The sequence below is a fragment of the Eleutherodactylus coqui genome, chromosome 3 (genome assembly GCF_035609145.1).
Source record: "Eleutherodactylus coqui strain aEleCoq1 chromosome 3, aEleCoq1.hap1, whole genome shotgun sequence".
NCBI classification, from domain to species: Eukaryota; Metazoa; Chordata; class Amphibia; order Anura; family Eleutherodactylidae; genus Eleutherodactylus; species Eleutherodactylus coqui.
Window position 1 is genome coordinate 238,909,839 of NC_089839.1, and position 19,574 is coordinate 238,929,412.

The 19,574-nt window shown below is 51.1% G+C and overlaps 1 protein-coding gene across 5 annotated transcripts in view; it reads left to right on the plus strand.

The window, feature by feature from the left end:
- LOC136621575 (coagulation factor XIII B chain-like) overlaps positions 1 to 19,574 on the plus strand; it is a 612,738-nt gene that overhangs the window by 4,155 nt on the left and 589,009 nt on the right. For all 5 annotated transcript variants that reach the window (XM_066597142.1, XM_066597138.1, XM_066597143.1 and 2 more), the window contains exon 3: positions 9,968 to 10,141. In XM_066597142.1, coding sequence (XP_066453239.1) covers positions 9,968 to 10,141 — 174 coding nt within the window. The remainder of the gene's footprint in view (positions 1 to 9,967; positions 10,142 to 19,574) is intronic.

Consider the following 19,574-nt stretch of genomic DNA (forward strand, 5'->3'; position numbering starts at 1 on the left):
AGTGAGTGTAGGCTTCAAGAACCCCAACGGTCCTTCTTAGGGCCACATCTATCTGTGTGGAGGCTGCTGTTAGCAGTGTTGCCCTTTTTTTTTTTTTTCAAAATCGGCTGTGCAGAGCATTGCGCCCTGCAGTAATACTACAGGGACAGAAGTGGTGGTTAGGCAGGGAGAGTGTTAGGAGTGAGTGTAGGCTTCAAGAACCCCAACGATCCTTCTTAGGGCCACATTTAACCGTGTGCAGTACTGTGCAGGCTGCTGTTAGCAGTGTTGCATTTTTTTTTTTTTTTGTAAAAATCGGCTGTGCAGAGCATTGCGCCCTGCAGTAATACTACAGGGACAGAATTGTGTAGGCAGGACCAGAAGACATATATTATTGATTGAATATAGTCAGTGGGCCTTTTCTTTACCAAAAAAAGGGAAACATTCTATTTGGCCTGCCTCTGACAGTCCTCAGCGTTCTGGGTACGTGTGTGGTGGGTGCAGAACGTAAACAAAAAACATACGCAGCCAGCTACGTTTAACAGCAGGCTTGCGCCAATTTCTTTCCTGCCTGGGAAAAATCACCGCTCTGCTGTAGTTAATAACTCTGCAACCCTGCAGTTCTGTAACACATTTGCAGGGCCAGAAGACATATATTATTGATTGAATATATGCAGTGGGCCTTTTCTTTAACCAAAAAAAGGGAAACATTCTATTTGGCCTGCCTCTGACAGTCCTCAGCGTTCTGGGTACGTGTGTGGTGGGTGCAGAACGTAAACAAAAAACATACGCAGCCAGCTACGTTTAACAGCAGGCTTGCGCCAATTTCTTTCCTGCCTGGGAAAAATCACTGCTCTGCTGTAGTTAATAACTCTGCAACCCTGCAGTTCTGTGACACATTTGCAGGGCCAGAAGACATATATTATTGATTGAATATACGCAGTGGGCCTTTTCTTTAACCAAAAAAAGGGAAACATTCTATTTGGCCTGCCTCTGACAGTCCTCAGCGTTCTGGGTACGTGTGTGGTGGGTGCAGAACGTAAACAAAAAACATACGCAGCCAGCTACGTTTAACAGCAGGCTTGCGCCAATTTCTTTCCTGCCTGGGAAAAATCACCGCTCTGCTGTAGTTAATAACTCTGCAACCCTGCAGTTCTGTGACACATTTGCAGGGCCAGAAGACATATATTATTGATTGAATATACGCAGTGGGCCTTTTCTTTAACCAAAAAAAAGGGAAACATTCTACTTGGCCTGCCTCTGACAGTCCTCAGCGTTCTGGGTACGTGTGTGGTGGGTGCAGAACGTAAACAAAAATCATACGCAGCCAGCTACGTTTAACAGCAGGCTTGCGCCAATTTCTTTCCTGCCTGGGAAATCAAATCACTGGTAATACAGCATGCTGAGGGGTAGGGGTAGGCCTAGAGGACGTGGACGCGGCCGAGGACGCGGAGGGCCAAGTGAGGGTGTGGGTACAGGCCGAACTCCTGATCCAGGTGTATCGCAGCCGACTGCTGCGTGATTACGAAAGAGGCACGTTTCTGGCGACCCCACATTCATCGCACAATTAATGGGTCCACGCGGGAGACCTTTATTAGAAAATGAGCAGTGTGAGCAGGTCCTGTCGTGGATGGCAGAAAGTGCTTCGAGCAACCTATCATCCACCCACAGTTCTGCGCCGTCCACTGCTGCTGCTCCTCCTTCCTCCCAGCCTCCTCACTCCGCTACAATGACACATGCTCAGGAGCGGGAACACTCCCAGGAACTGTTCTCGGGCCCCTGCTCAGATTGGGCAGCAGTGGTTCCTCTCCCACCAGAGGAGTTTATCGTCACTGATGCCCAACCATTGGAAAGTTCCCGGGGTCCGGGGGATGAGGCTGGGGACTTCCGGCAACTGTCTCAAGACCTTTCAGTGGGTGAGGAGGACGATGACGATGAGACACAGTTGTCTATCGGTGAGGTAGTAGTAAGGGCAGTAAGTCCGAGGGAGGAGCGCACAGAGGATTCTGAGGAAGAGCAGCAGGACGATGAGGTGACTGACCCCACCTGGTTTGCAACGCCTACTCAGGACAGGTCTTCAGAGGGGGAGGCAAGGGCAGCAGCAGGGCAGGTTGCAAGAGGCAGTGCGGTGGCCAGGGGTAGAGGAAGGGCCAGATTGAATAATCCACCAACTGTTTCCCAAAGCGCACCCTCGCGCCATGCCACCCTGCAGAGGCCGAGGTGCTCTAAGATCTGGCAGTTTTTCACAGAGACGCCTGACGACCGACGAACAGTGGTGTGCAACCTTTGTCGCGCCAAGATCAGCCGGGGAGCCACCACCAACAGCCTCACAACCACCAGCATGCGCAGACATATGATGGCCAAGCACCCCACAAGGTGGGACGAAGGCCGTTCACCGCCTCCGGTTTGCACCACTGCCTCTCCCCCTGTGCCCCAACCTGCCACTGAGATCCAACCCCGCTCTGAGGACACAGGCACTACCGTCTCCTGGCCTGCACCCACACCCTCACCTCCGCTGTCCTCGGCCCAATCCAGCAATGTCTCGCACCGCACCGTCCAACCGTCGCTAGCGCAAGTGTTTGAGCGCAAGCGCAAGTACGCCGCCACGCACCCGCACGCTCAAGCGTTAACCGTCCACATAGCCAAATTTATCAGCCTTGAGATGCTGCCGTATAGGGTTGTGGAAACGGAGTCATTCAAAAGTATGATGGCGGCGGCGGCCCCGCGCTACTCAGTTCCCAGTCGCCACTACTTTCCCCGATGTGCCGTCCCAGCCCTGCACGACCACGTTTCCCGCAACATTGTACGCGCCCTCACCAACGCGGTTACTGCCAAGGTCCACTTAACAACGGACACGTGGACAAGCACAGGCGGGCACGGCCACTACATCTCCCTGACGGCACATTGGGTGAATTTAGTGGAGGCTGGGACAGAGTCAGAGCCTGGGACCGCTCACGTCCTACCCACCCCCAGAATTGCGGGCCCCAGCTCGGTGGTGGTATCTGCGGCGGTGTATGCTTCCTCTACTAAAGCACCCTCCTCCTCCTCCTCCTCCAACGCAACCTCTGTCTCGCAATCAAGATGTGTCAGCAGCAGCAGCACGTCGCCAGCAGTCGGTGTCGCGCGGCGTGGCAGCACAGCGGTGGGCAAGCGTCAGCAGGCCGTGCTGAAACTCCTCAGCTTAGGAGATAAGAGGCACACGGCCCACGAACTGCTGCAGGGTCTGACAGAGCAGACCGACCGCTGGCTTGCGCCGCTGAGCCTCCAACCGGGCATGGTCGTGTGTGACAACGGCCGTAACCTGGTGGCGGCTCTGCAGCTCGGCAGCCTCACGCACGTGCCATGCCTGGCCCACGTCTTTAATTTGGTGGTTCAGCGCTTTCTGAAAAGCTACCCACGCTTGTCAGACCTGCTCGTAAAGGTGCGCCGGCTCTGCGCACATTTCCGCAAGTCCCACACGGACGCTGCCACCCTGCGGACCCTGCAACATCGGTTTAATCTGCCAGTGCACCGACTGCTGTGCGACGTGCCCACACGGTGGAACTCTACGCTCCACATGTTGGCCAGGCTCTATGAGCAGCGTAGAGCTATAGTGGAATACCAACTCCAACATGGGCGGCGCAGTGGGAGTCAGCCTCTTCAATTATTTTCAGAAGAGTGGGCCTGGTTGGCAGACATCTGCCAGGTCCTTCGAAACTTTGAGCAGTCTACCCAGGTGGTGAGTGGTGATGCTGCAATCATTAGCGTCACCATTCCTCTGCTATGCATCTTGAGAAGTTCCCTGCAAAGCATAAAGGCAGACGCTTTGCGCTCGGAAACAGAGCCGGGGGAAGACAGTATGTCGCTGGATAGTCAGAGCACCCTCCTGTCTATATCTCAGCGCGTTCAGGAGGAGGAGCAGGAGCATGAGGAGGATGAGGAGGAGGGGGAAGAGACAGCTTGGCCCACTGCTGACGGTACCCATGCTGCTTGCCTGTCATCATTTCAGCGTGTATGGCCTGAGGAGGAGGAGGAGGAGGATCCTGAAAGTGATCTTCTTAGTGAAGACAGCCATGTGTTGCGTACAGGTACCCTGGCACACATGGCTGACTTCATGTTAGGATGCCTTTCTCGTGACCCTCGCGTTGCACGCATTCTGGCCACTACGGATTACTGGGTGTACACACTGCTCGACCCACGGTATAAGGAGAACCTTTCCACTCTCATTCCCGAAGAGGAAAGGGGTTCGAGAGTGTTGCTATACCACAGGACCCTGGCGGACAAACTGATGGTAAAATTCCCATCCGACAGCGCTAGTGGCAGAAGGCGCACTTCGAGGGCCAGGTACGAGGGGAGGCGCAGAGATCATGCAGCATGTACAGCGCAGACAGGGGACCATTCTCCAAGGCCTTTGCCAGCTTTCTGGCTCCCCAGCAAGACTGTGTCACCGCTCCCCAGTCAAGGCTGAGTCGGCGGGAGCACTGTAAAAGGATGGTGAGGGAGTACGTAGCCGATCGCACGACCGTCCTCCCTGACGCCTCTGCCACCTACAACTACTGGGTGTCGAAGCTGGATACGTGGCCTTAACTCGCGCTGTATGCCCTGGAGGTGCTTGCTTGTCCTGCGGCTAGCGTCCTGTCAGAGAGGGTGTTTAGTGCGGCTGGGGGAATCATCACAGATAAGCGTACCCGCCTGTCAACCGACAGTGCCGACAGGATTACACTCATCAAGATGAACAAAGCCTGGATTTCCCCAGACTTCTGTTCTCCACCAGCGGACAGCAGCGATACCTAAGCAAAACGTAGGCTGCACCCGCGGATGGAAGCATCGTTCTCTCTCACCATCCAAAACGGGGACATTTCTGCTTCATAAATCTGTGTATAATATTCCTCCTCCTCCTCCTCCTCCTCCTCCTGCTCCTCCTCCTGAAACCTCACGTAATCACGCCGAACGGGCAATTTTTCTTAGGGCCACAAGGCTCACTCATATAATTTTTCTTAAAAATTTTTATACGTTTCAATGCTCTTAAAAGCGTTGAACCTTTAACTTGAACCAATTTTTCGTTAAACTGGGCTGCCTCCAGGCCTAGTTACCACTTAAGCCACATTAACCAAAGCGATTAATGGGTTTCACCTGCCCTCTTGGTTGGGCATGGGCAATTTTTCAGAGGTACATTAGTACTGTTGATACAGCAATTTTTGTGGGCCCTCGGCTACAGTGTAATCAAATGAATTTTTAGCCCACCTGCATTACAGCTGACGTTACATCCGCTGTGTTGGGCAATGCAATGGGATATTTTTATGTACCGCCGGTGGGTTCCAGGGAGCCACCCATGCTGTGGGTCCACAGAGAATTATAAATGCATCTGTTTCCACTTCTAAAGAACCCCAGTCTGACTGGGGCATGCAGTGTGGGCCGAAGCCCACCTGCATTAAGCACGACATTACTACCTCAGCTGTGTTGGGCAATGCAATGGGATATTTTTATGTACCGCCGGTGGCTTCCTGGCACCCACCCATGCTGTGGGTCCACAGAGAATTATAAATGCATCTGAAACCACATCTAAAGAACCCCAGTCAGACTGGGGCATGCAGTGTGGGCCGAAGCCCACCTGCATTAAGCACGACATTACTACCTCAGCTGTGTTGGGCAATGCAATGGGATATTTTTATGTACCGCCGGTGGGTTCCAGGGAGCCACCCATGCTGTGGGTCCACAGGGAATTATAAATGCATCTGTTTCCACTTCTAAAGAACCCCAGTCAGACTGGGGCATGCAGTGTGGGCCGAAGCCCACCTGCATTAAGCACGACATTACTACCTCAGCTGTGTTGGGCAATGCAATGGGATATTTTTAGGTACCGCCGGTGGGTTCCAAGGAGCCACCCCTGCTGTGGGTCCACAGGGAATTATAAATGCATCTGTTTACACTTCTAAAGAACCCCAGTCTGACTGGGGCATGCAGTGTGGGCCGAAGCCCGCCTGCATTAAGCACGACATTACTACCTCAGCTGTGTTGGGCAATGCAATGGGATATTTTTATGTACCGCCGGTGGCTTCCTGGCACCCACCCATGCTGTGGGTCCACAGGGAATTATAAATGCATCTGTTTCCACTTCTAAAGAACCTCAGTCAGACTGGGGCATGCAGTGTGGGCCGAAACCCACCTGCATTAAGCACGACATTACTACCTCAGCTGTGTTGGGCAATGCAATGGGATATTTTTAGGTACCGCCGGTGGGTTCCAGGGAGCCACCCATTCTGTCGGTCCACAGGGACTTGTAAATGCATCTGTTTCCACTTCTAAAGAACCCCAGTCAGACTGGGGCATGCAGTGTGGGCCGAAGCCCACCTGCATTAAGCACAACATTACTACCTCAGCTGTGTTGGGCAATACAATGGGATATTTTTATGTACCGCCGGTGGCTTCCTGGCACCCACCCATGCTGTGGGTCCACAGGGACTTGTAAATGCATCTGTTTCCACTTCTAAAGAATCCCAGTCAGACTGGGGCATGCAGTGTGGGCCGAAGCCCACCTGCATTAAGCACAACATTACTACCTCAGCTGTGTTGGGCAATGCAATGGGATATTTTTATGTACCGCCGGTGGCTTCCTGGCACCCACCCATGCTGTGGGTTCACAGGGACTTCCCAATAGGGAGTTGTACCTGCCTGTGTCTATGAATTAAAAACCGCGGTCTGACTGGGGCATGCAGACACCTTGACAGAATGAATAGTGTGTGGCACATAGGTTTCCCATTGCTATGCCCACGTGTGCAGCTCCTGATGGCGGTGGCACAGGATTATATTTCTCATTGCTTCTGTACAACATTGTGGGCTATCGCCCCGCCCCTTTTAAAGAGGGTCGCTGCCTAGCCGTGCCAACCCTCTGCAGTGTGTGCCTGCGGTTCCTCGTCATGGCAGACGCACTTATAAATAGACATGAGGGTGGTGTGGCATGAGGGCAGCTGAAGGCTGCGCAGGGACACTTTTGTGTGCGCTGTGGACACTGGGTCATGCGGGGGGGTTGGTCAGCATGTAACCCAGGAGAAGTGGCAGCGGAGTGTCATGCAGGCAGTGATTGTGCTTTGTTGGAGGTAGTGTGGTGCTTAGCTAAGGTATCCATTGCTAATTAGGGCTTTTCAGAAGTAAAAGTTGTTGGGAGGGGGGGGGGGGGGCCCACTCTTGCCGGTATTGTGGCTTAATAGTGGGACCTGTGAACTTGAGATGCAGCCCAACATGTAGCCCCTCGCCTGCCCTATCCGTTGCTGTGTCGTTCCCATCACTTTCTTGAATTGCCCAGATTTTCACACATGAAAACCTTAGCGAACATCGGCGAAATACAAAAATGCTCGGGTCGCCCATTGACTTCAATGGGGTTCGTTACTCGAAACGAACCCTCGAGCATCGCGATAATTTTGTCCCACGTAACGAGCACCCGAGCATTTTGGTGCTCGCTCATCTCTAGTCACTATGTTACATTTTTAGAGTTCATATTTGTTGCATGGCTATGCTCCTTGCTTTGTGACCCATCTACTTATTACTACCCCAGTCTCCCCCCCCCCCAATTTTGTTATCCACCTGCCTCAATCTGTGCCCATATTCCCATATGTGATTGAATTACAATTACTTTGAACTCCAGCTTGTCTGACTATACTGTACAGTAAATTGTGACCTTGTGAAAACTGTACTTGTGCGAATGTCTATACTCAAACGAGAGGATTATAGGTAAAAAAAAAAAAAGAGAATTCCTTAGACTCTGAAACCTTTCTAGCCCAAAGACAAGTCCAGTAGTAGTGAAATGTAATTTATGTATATATGTCCTTCCTTACCTTTCCTCTTGGTTTCCTGTGATGTGTTGTAGGTTAAGAGACTTGATTTAACATTTAGTCTCGTGATAGATTAACGAAAAATCCTCTTACATTTTGAAGATATCATGAACCACGATGAAATACCTGGAAGGATATATGTAGGTCCAAAATTCTGTGCTGTTTGAAATGATAAATAATCTTAATGGTGGTCAGAACCGGTGGAATACATAGAGGATGAGGCCCCATAGCAAAGCTAAAAATTAGACTCCTTACCAGTGCTGCTGGACACCACAGCATTGCTAATAGACATGAAAAAGCAGGGCCGTCCTGGCCCCGCCCATTTCTATTGAACTAATCTACAGTCTCTCTCTGCCCAGGCCCCACCCCCTCTAAGTCCCTCTACAGAACGGCATTTTCTTTTGCTGTACAGTGTACTTAGAGGGGGCGGGGTCAGCAGCGACTGTCTATACACACTTATCGTCCAGGATAAAATCCTGAATGATTAGAGTTCAGTATAAACAGCAGCCATTCAGTACTGAACGGCCACTGTGTAAAATGAATGGGGAGAGCGGGTAGCGACAAGTACACTGACAGCTCCCCTCCACCAACACCTGTGGCGACAAGTTGTCAGCATTTCAACCCCCAGGGTGACAGGTTGTCAGCACCCCAACCCCCGTGACGACTAGTTGTCAGCACCCCAACCCCCACGGCGACTAGTTGTCAGCACCCCAACTCCCGCAGCGACTAGTTGTCAGCACCTCAACCCCCGCGGCAACTAGTTGTCAGCACCCCAACCCCCGCGGCGACTAGTTGTCAGCACCCCAACCCCCGCGGTGACAAGTTGTCAGCACCCCAACCCCCACAGCAACTAGTTGTCAACTCCCCAACTGACACGGCAACTAGTTGTCAACTCCCCAACCCCTGCGGCGACTAGTTGTCAGCACCCCAACCCCTGCAACAGAAAGTTATCAGCACTCCAACCCCCATGGCGAAAAGTTGTCAGCACTCCAACCATTTACAATAGTCACAGCTCAACTCCTCTTCTCCCTGCACAGACAGGATTACACTGAGAGGAGACACTTATATATAGGTAACAGAGGATCCACCATTCACAATAGGCACAGCTTGCCTCCTCCCCTCCCTCCACAGGCAGGATTACACTGAGAGGTGACATCCATATGTAGAGATCACAGGACCCACCATTAGCAATAGTCACAGCTCACCTACCCCCCTCTTTGCACAGGCAGGATTACACTGAGAGCAGACATCTATATATCGGTAACACAGGATCCACCATTCACAATAGTCACAGCTCACCTCCTCCCCTCCCTGCACATGCAAGATTACACTAAGAGGTCACCTCTGCGTGTAGAGAACACAAGACCCACCATTCACAATAGTCACAGCTCACCTCCTCTCCTCACTGCACAGGCAGAATTACACTGCGTGGGTGGCTGGCTGGGTGTGTATGCTGGCTGGCTGGTTCGGAGGTGGCAGTGCAAGTAATTCTACTCCCCCCCCCCCGCCAGCGCAACAGTTACCCTCCGACGCTTCACAGCAGCTGTCCAGGAATGAAGCGTGATACTGTGCATGCGCAAACTGACGATCTCTTCTGCACATGCCCGATGAGTGGAGAGGCCGGCGGCAAGCTTTTGTCAGATCCAGGGACAACAGGATCGTCAACACAGGGGGGGGTGCACCCCCTGTAGGTAAGTATATAACTTCTGGCTCATTTACAATGCACAAAGTATATTACAAAGTGCACTGTAATGGCCATATAGAAGTGCTGACATACACTTGTCACAACGGGACAACCCTTTTAACATATTATTTTTAACATGCAGTAATCCCTAATATGGCTATGTGAACATAAATAGTACAGTTATGGCTTTAAGAACACAGAGATTAGAAAAAAAGTGACGTCCCTAAGAACCAAAAGAGGTTGTGTCTTCAGGAGAATAAAAAAATTTAATTTTAAATTCAGAATTCACAGCTATGTCTTTTTCTAAGAAAATCTAAGAATTTAAAGGATTTGTAATGGAGCCTTCTTGATGATTTTTGCCCACAAGTTAGTGGCCTCAAAAAAGATGTTAGCCCAAAATTGAAATTTTGCTGAAATCGTTTGAAGCGCAACTATCAATTGGTTAAAAACTGCAGAATTTTGAGATATTTTAACAAATTTATTTTGAATTGTGTAGTCGATCCATGTGATGAAGCTCCAGAAGTTTCTCATGGAACTGTTCAAGAAAAAAAGAAAACATTCAATCATGGTGAAAGTGCTAAATATATATGTGATAATGGCTTTCGAATTTCTGGAGAAGATTCAGCAAGTTGTGTAGAGGGAAAGTGGTTGAAGATTCCAACTTGTATTGGTAAGTATTCCTGTGCTGTGAATCAGGAAATGATATGGCAGTATGGATTCACAGACAAGAATTAATTTTTTCGTTTTGGATCTACAATAAGTAAGCACACGGACGGTATATGTGATGTATAAAATCAAAATGCTTGGATCAACTGAAAACAAAAAATGTAACGTTTCAAATGAGTCACAATAGTGGATGTGGATATCCCAAAATGGACAGCAATTCATTTCTGTGCCAAACTGATTCCTGACAATGTATAGACTTTAGGGATAAGTTTATATTACTAGAGAGTTTGCTGTAACTAATTTTTATTCATAATTAAACTTAACAAGAAAGACCATGAAACATAAATATCGTTAGGTACTGGTGGCCACAGCCTTTGTTAAAAGCCTTGTTGCAGATAACAAAACAAAGCCAAAAAGTAATGTAAAAACCCGCTGTGACATTTAGATATACAACAGAACACACCATGCACAACTGTTCATATTCTGTTTATAGTAATCATTTTCAACCAAATATAAGTGGGAGGCACTGTGCCACATGCTCTGCCTTCCTTGTCAGTGGCTCAGCTGCTGGGACAGTAGTCCCAAGCAGCCGCCAAGATCTAGACTCCCCCTCTCTCTTCAGTTTTAGGGATGGTTGGGAGAGAGCTGCTAAAGGTACTCAAAGTGCCAGGTAGAGGCTTCTTGCCAGTGCAACTGCAGGGTGCAGAGGTTGTGGGACAGCAGCGAGGGGAGAATGGGCGCTAGGAAGCACTCAGGTAGGAGACTATATCTCCGAGTGACACAGCGATGATAGGAAGTGTCATTTTGCTGAACAGCGTGTCAGTGTGATTCTTCTCATGCATGCACTGCTCTTGAGCTCCTAATCATGAAGGGGGCAGTTATTCATTGGATACTCTCAGTACCAATCCATTTCAGCTGTGGGGAATCAGTCAGCTTAAAAAACCTTGTTAGCACTCACTGGCTTTCTGGTTTGTGTTCCGTGTTTAAGCTCAACGCTTCCCATAAGAGTGGGAAGAGCTGATTGTGAAGCGGACAAGAAGCCAGCGAACCGCCGGCAGGGCTTTCAGTTTGAATGCTCTGCACGAGCGTTGACAACCTCAGCACTAGAGATGAGCGAGCGTACTCGTCCGAGCTTGATACTCGTTCGAGTACTAGCGTGTTCGAGATGCTCGTTACTAGAGGCGAGTACCACGCGATGTTCGAGTTACTTTCACTTTCATCTCTGAGACATTTGCGCGCTTTTCTGGCCAATAGAAAGACAGGGAAGGCATTACAACTTCCTCCTGCGACGTTCAAGCCCTATACCACCCCCCTGCAGTGAGTGGCTGGGGAGATCAGGTGTCACCCGAGTATTTAAATCTGCCCCGCCTGCGGCTCGCCACAGATGTATTCTGACATAGATCAGGGAAAGTGCTGCTGATGCTGCTGCTGCTATAGGGAGAGTGTTAGGTGTAATATTAGGCTTCAAGAACCCCAACGGTCCTTCTTAGGTCCACATCTGACCGTGTGCAGTACTGTTGAGGCTGCTTTTAGCAGTGTTGCACATTTTTTTTTTTTGTATATCGGGCGTGCAGAGCATTGCGTCCTTAGTCTGCAGTAATTTTACATAGTATAGGGCCAGTACTGGCGAGGCAGGGACAGTGGGAAAGGTGAAAGAGATATACTGTCTATATAGGCAGTGGGCTTTTTCAAACAAATTGGGGAAAAATACTATATTTGGGCTGCCTGTGACCGTCTTCAGTGTACTGCGTGTCTGCTGGGGGTAGTAGTCCTAATTAATACGCAGCTAAGTGTTACAGCAGGTTTGCGCAAAATTGTTTGCTGGCTCTGTGTTGCCCGTTACATCACCGCCGTCATCGCGCCAGAGGGAAACAGAATATATAATATACGCTGCCTACAGTATCTGTCTGCTGTCTCAGCTCAGCATTTAAAAAAAAAAAACGCAAAATACTTAAGGCCTACTACTGGCCTTTGGACACTTCACTGCTTCTGCGCGGTGAATTCCACTAGCTCAGTGATACGCGCCTACGTCTCACTACAGGCGTGCGCAAAATTGTTTCCTGGCTCTGTGTTGCCCGTTACATCACCGCCGTCATCGCGCCAGAGGGAAACAGAATATATAATATACGCTGCCTACAGTATCTGTCTGCTGTCTCAGCTCACCATTTAAAAAAAGGGAAGCCAAATACTTAAGGCGTACCACTGCCCTTTGGCGACTTGACTGCTTCTGCGCGGTGAATTCCACTAGCTCAGTGATACGTACCTACGCCTCACTACAGGCGTGCGCAAAATTGTTTCCTGGCTCTGCGTTGCCCGTTACATCACTGCCGTTATCGCGCCAGAGGGAAACAGAATATATAATATACGCTACCTACAGTATCTGTCTGCTGTGTCAGCTCAGCATTTAAAAAAATAGAAGCAAAATACTTAAAGGGGTTGTCCCGCACCAAAACAGGTTTTTTTTAATTCAATAGGCCCCCCGTTCGGCGCGAGACAAACCCGATGCATGTGTTAAAAAAAAAAAAAACGTTTGGTACTTACCCGAATGCCCGCGCTGCGGCGACTTCTTACTTACCTTACTAAGATGGCCGCCGGGATCTTCACCCACGATGCACCGTGGGTCTTCTCCCATGGTGCACCGTGGGCTCTGTGCGGTCCATTGCCGATTCCAGCCTCCTGATTGGCTGGAATCGGCACACGTGACGGGGCGGAGCTACGAGGACCAGCTTTCTGGCAGGAGCGGCCCCATTCACCAGGGAGAAGACCGGACTGCGCAAGCGCGTCTAATCGGGCGATTAGACGCTGAAATTAGACGGCACCATGGAGACGAGGACGCTAGCAACGGAACAGGTAAGTGAATAACTTCTGTATGGCTCATAATTAATGCACGATGTACATTACAAAGTGCATTAATATGGCCATACAGAAGTGTATAACCCCACTTGCTTTCGCTGGACAACCCCTTTAAGGCCTACTACTGGCCTTTGGATACTTCACTGCTTCTGCGCGGTGAATTCCACTAGCTCAGTCATACGCACCTACGCCTCACTACAGGCGTGCGCAAAATTGTTTCCTGGCTCAGCGTTGCCTGTTACATCACCGTCGTCATCGCGCCAGAGGGAAACAGAATATATAATATACGCTGCCTACAGGATCTGTCTGCTGTGTCAGCTCAGCATTTAAAAAAATAGAAGCAAAATACTTAAGGCCTACTACTGGCCTTTGGACACTTCACTGCTTCTGCACGGTGAATTCCACTAGCTAAGTTATACGCACCTACGTCTCACTGGAGGCGTGCGCAAAATTGTTTCCTGGCTCTGCTGTGCGTTCCGTAAGCGAAGTCAGCCTCCAACCACAGGCCAATAAGCGGCACATTTAATTACAGCGTTCTGTTTCTGCTCTACTCTTAATACACCATGTTGAGGGATAGGGGTAGGGGTAGGCCTAGAGGACGTGGACGCGGGCGAGGACGCGGAGGTCCAAGTCAGGGTGTGGGCACAGGCCGAGCTCCTGATCCAGGTGTATCACAGCCGACTGCTACGGGATTAGGAGAAAGGCACGTTTCTGGCATCCCCAGATTCATCTCACAATTAATGGGTCTACGCGGTAGACCTTTATTAGAAAATGAGCAGTGTGAGCAGGTCCTGTCGTGGATGGCAGAAAGTGCATCCAGCAATCTATCGACCACCCAGAGTTCTACACCGTCCACTGCTGCAACTTTGAATCCTCTGGCTGCTGCTCCTCCTTCCTCCCAGCCTCCTCACTCCATTACCATGACACATTCTGAGGAGCAGGCAGACTCCCAGGAACAGTTCTCGGGCCCCTGCCCAGAATGGGCAGCAATGGTTCCTCTCCCACCGGAGGAGTTTCTCGTGACCGATGCCCAACCTTTGGAAAGTTCCCGGGGTCCGGGGGATGAGGCTGGGGACTTCCGACAACTGTCTCAAGAGCTTTCAGTGGGAGAGGAGGACGACGACGATGAGACACAGTTGTCTATCACTCAGGTAGTAGTAATTGCAGTAAGTCCGAGGGAGGAGCGCACAGAGGATTCGGAGGAAGAGCAGCAGAACGATGAGGTGACTGACCCCACCTGGTTTGCTAAGCCTACTCAGGACAGGTCTTCAGAGGGGGAGGCAAGTGCAGCAGCAGGGCAGGTTGCAAGAGGCAGTGCGGTGGCCAGGGGTAGAGGCAGGGCCAGACCGAATAATCCACCAACTGTTTCCCAAAGCGCCCCCTCGCGCCATGCCACTCTGCAGAGGCCGAGGTGCTCAAAGGTCTGGCAGTTTTTCACTGAGAGTGCAGACGACCGACGAACTGTGGTGTGCAAGGTTTGTCGCGCCAAGATCAGCCGTGGAGCCACCACCACCAGCCTCACCACCACCAGCATGCGCAGACATATGATGGCCAAGCACCCCACAAGGTGGGACGAAGGCCGTTCACCACCTCCGGTTTGCACCAGTGCCTCTCCCCCTGTGCCCCAACCTGCCACTGAGATCCAACCCCCCTCTCAGGACACAGGCACTAACGTCTCCCGGCCTGCACCCACACCCTCACCTCTGCTGTCCTCGGCCCCATCCAGCAATGTCTCTCAGCGCACCGTCCAGCCGTCGCTAGCGCAAGTGTTTGAGCGCAAGCGCAAGTACGCAGCCGCGCACCCGCACGCTCAAGCGTTAAACATGCACATAGCCAAATTGATCAGCCTGGAGATGCTGCCGTATATGCTTGTGGAAACGGAGGCTTTCAAAAACATGATGGCGGCGGCGGCCCCGCGCTACTCGGTTCCCAGTCGCCACTACTTTTCCCGATGTGCCGTCCCAGCCCTGCACGACCACGTCTCCCGCAACATTGTACGCGCCCTCACCAACGCGGTTACTGCCAAGGTCCACTTAACAACGGACACGTGGACAAGCACAGGCGGGCAGGGCCACTATATCTCCCTGACGGCACATTGGGTGAATTTAGTGGAGGCTGGGACCGAGTCAGAGCCTGGGACCGCTCACGTCCTACCCACCCCCAGAATTGCGGGCCCCAGCTCGGTGCTGGTATCTGCGGTGGTGTATGCTTCCTCCACTAAACCACCCTCCTCCTCCTCCTACGCAACCTCTGTCTCGCAATCAAGATGTGTCAGCAGCAGCACGTCGCCAGCAGTCGGTGTCGCGCGGCGAGGCAGCACAGCGGTGGCCAAGCGTCAGCAGGCCGTGCTGAAACTAATCAGCTTAGGAGAGAAGAGGCACACGGCCCACGAACTGCTGCAGGGTCTGACAGAGCAGACCGACCGCTGGCATTCGCCGCTGAGCCTCCAACCGGGCATGGTCGTGTGTGACAACGGCCGTAACCTGGTGGCGGCTCTGCAGCTCCGCAGCCTCACGCACGTGCCATGCCTGGCCCAAGTCTTTAATTTGGTGGTTCAGCGCTTTCTGAAAAGCTACCCACGCTTGTCAGACCTGCTCGGAAAGGTGCGCCGGGTCAGCGCACATTTCCGCAAGTCCAAGACGGACGCTGCCACCCTGCGCACCCTGCAACATTGGTTTAATCTGCCAGTGCACCGACTGCTGTGCGACGTGCCCACATGGTGGAACTCTACGCTCCACATGTTGGCCAGGCTCTATGAGCAGCGTAGAGCTATAGTGGAATACCAACTCCAACATGGGCGGCGTAGTGGGAGTCAGCCTCCTCAATTCTTTACAGAAGAGTGGGCCTGGTTGGCAGACATCTGCCAGGTCCTTGGAAACTTTGAGGAGTCTACCCAGATGGTGAGCGGCGATGCTGCAATCATTAGCGTCACCATTCCTCTGCTATGCCTCTTGAGAAGTTCCCTGCAAAGTATAAAGGCAGACGCTTTGCGCTCGGAAACGGAGGCGGGGGAACACAGTATGTCGCTGGATAGTCAGAGCACCCTCATGTCTATATCTCAGCGCGTTGAGGAGGAGGAGGGGGAGGAGCATGAGGAGGAGGGGGAAGAGACAGCTTGGCCCACTGCTGAGGGTATCCATGCTGCTTGCCTGTCATCCTTTCAGCGTGTATGGCCTGAGGAGGAGGAGGAGGATCCTGAAAGTGATCTTCCGAGTGAGGACAGCCATGTGTTGCGTACACGTACCCTGGCACACATGGCTGACTTCATGTTAGGATGCCTTTCTCGTGACCCTCGCGTTACACGCATTCTGGCCACTACGGATTACTGGGTGTACACACTGCTCGACCCACGGTATAAGGAGAACCTTTCCACTCTCATACCCGAAGAGCAAAGGGGTTCAAGAGTGTTGCTATACAGCGCTAGTGGCAGAAGGCGCAGTTCCGAGGGCCAGGTAGAAGGGGAGGCGCGGAGATCAGGCAGCATGTACAGCACAGGCAGGGGAACACTATCCAAGGCCTTTGACAGCTTTATGGCTCCCCAGCAAGACTGTGTCACCGCTCCCCAGTAAAGGCTGAGTCGGCGGAAGCACTGTAAAAGGATGGTGAGGGAGTACGTAGCCGATCGCACGACCGTCCTCCGTGACACCTCTGCCCCCTACAACTACTGGGTGTCGAAGCTGGACACGTGGCCTGAACCCGCGCTGTATGCCCTGGAGGTGCTTGCTTGTCCTGCGGCTGGCGTCTTGTCAGAGAGGGTGTTTAGTGCGGCTGGGGGAATCATCACGGATAAGCGTACCCGCCTGTCAACCGACAGTGCCGACAGGCTTACAATCAGAAAGATGAACAAAGCCTGGATTTCCCCAGACTTCTCTTCTCCACCAGCGGACAGCAGCGATACCTAAGCAAAACGTAGGCTGCACCCGCGGATGGAAGCATCGTTCTCTATCACCATAAAAAACGGGGACCTTTTAGCTTCATAAATCTGTGTATTATATTCATCCTCCTCCTCCTGCTCCTCCTCCTGAAACGTCACGTAATCACGCCGAACGGGCAATTTTTCTGAGGCCCACAAGGCTCAGTCATATAACTTTTGTAAACAATGTTTATACGTTTCAATTCTCAATTCAATAAAGCGTTGAAACTTGCACCTGAACCAATCTTTATTTTTCACTGGGCTGCCTCCAGGCCTAGTTACAAATTAAGCCACATTAACCAAAGCGATTAATGGGTTTCACCTGCCCTCTTGGTTGGGCATGGGCAATTTTTCTGAAGTACATTTGTACTGTTGGTACACCAACTTTTTTGGGCCCTCGCCTACATTGTAATCCTAGTAATTTTTAGCCCACCTGCATTAAAGCTGACATTACCTCAGCTGTGCTGGGCACTGCAATGGGATATATTTATGTACCGCCGGTGGGTTCCAGGGAGCCACCCATGCTGTCGGTCCACATGGAGTTGTAACTCCATGTGTCCACTTCTAAAGAACCCCAGTCTAACTGGGGCATGCAGTGTGGGCCGAAGCCCACCTGCATTAAACCTGACGTTACCTCAGCTGTGCTGGGCACTGCAATGGAATATATTTATGTACCGCCGGTGGCTTCCTGGGACCCACCCATGCTGTCGGTCCACACGGAGTTGTAACTGCATGTGTACACTTCTAAAGAACCCCAGTCTGACTGGGGAATGCAGTGTGGGCCGAAGCCCACCTGCATTAAACCTGACGTTACCTCAGCTGTGATGGGCAATGCAATGGGATTTATTTATGTACCGCCGGTGGGTTCCAGGGAGTTACCCATGCTGTGGGTCCACAGGGACTTCACATTAGGGATTTGTACCTGCCAGTGTCTATGTATTAAAAACCCCGGTCAGACTGGGGCATGCAGTGTGGGCCGAAGCCCACCTGCATTTAATTGGACGTTACATCAGCTGTGATGGGCAATGCAATGGGATATATTTATGTACCGCCGGTGGCTTCCTGGAGCCACCCATGCTGTCGGTCCACACGGAGTTGTAACTCCATGTGTCCACTTCTAAAGAACCCCAGTCTGACTGGGGCATGCAGTGTGGGCCGAAGCCCACCTGCATTAAACCTGACGTTACCTCAACTGTGATGCAATAGGATTTATTTATGTACAGCTGGTGGGTTCCAGGGAGCCATCCATGCTGTGGGTGCACACGGAATTCCCATTGCGGAGTTGTACCTGCCTGTGACTATTTATAAAAAAACCCCGGTCTGACTGGGGCATGCAGACACCTTGACAGAATGAATAGTGTGTGGCACATGGGTTCCCCATTGCTATGCCCACGTGTGCAGCTCCTGATGGAGGTGGCACAGGATTGGATTTCTCATTGCTTCTGTATAGCATTATGGGCTATCGCCCCGCCCCTTTTAAAGAGGGTCGCTGCCTGGCTGTGCCAACCCTCTGCAGTGTGTGCCTGCGGTTCCTTCTCATGGCAGACGCACTTATAAATAGACATGAGGGTGGTGTGGCTATGAGGCCAGCGTGTGGCATGAGGGCAGCTGAAGGCTGCGCAGGGACACTTTGGTGTTGGGGGGTTGGGCAGCATGTAACCCAGGAGAAGTGGCAGCGGAGTGTCATGCAGGCAGTGATTGTGCTTTGTTGGAGGTAGTGTGGTGCTTAGCTAAGGTATGCCTTGCTAATGAGGGTTTTTCAGAAGTAAAAATTGTTGGGAGGGGGGGGGGGCCACTCTTGCCGCTATTGTGGCTTAATAGTGGGACCTGGGAACTTGAGATGCAACCCAACATGTAGCCCCTTGCCTGCCCTATCCGTTGCTGTGTCATTCCCATCACTTTCTTGAATTGCCCAGATTTTCACATATGAAAACCTTGGCGAGCATCGGCGATACACAAAAATGCTCGAGTCGCCTATTGACTTCAATGGGGTTCGTTACTCGAAACGAACCCTCGAGCATCACAAAAATTTTGTCTCGAGTAACGAGCACCCGAGCATTTTGGTGCTCGCTCATCTCTAGTCAGCACTCATGCAGTCGTCCAAACAACTGTCGGCTCGTGTAAAAGGGCCTTAAGAGAAGTAAATCCTTCATCACCTATAAACTAAAGTCGAATAAGAAGCTGCATGGAGGTTTTCTAATGATTACACAATAGTATGTTAAGGTAAGGTTGTGCCCTGGAAGTATTCATTTTGTGATGCGGTGTCTCTAAAGGAACATGTTGAAATTGTGTTGTACTGCAGTTCTATTGTTCTTATATGCTGTATTTTCACAAATGATGTGGCCAGGTGAAGCGGATTTCTAATAGCAATTCTACAGCCCTAATAAAAGCAACCAGACTGCAGCTTTCTGAATTTATTGAATGAGGGTTGCACCGAAAGTATTGGAAAAGTGATCATAACTTCTTTATTAACTGATGTAGATTGCTTAAATTGCACATGTAGTTGGAGTGACTCTATACAGTGGAGTAGGGCAATATCAGAATGGCCCACACAGGGTGCTGAACAGGCATTTTCATAATGAAAAAAAAAAAATAAAGGGTTAACACCCTAGGTGTAGCAGAAATTAGTTACAACTGAGATGTATAAAAGCGAGTTCCTGCCAGAATTAGG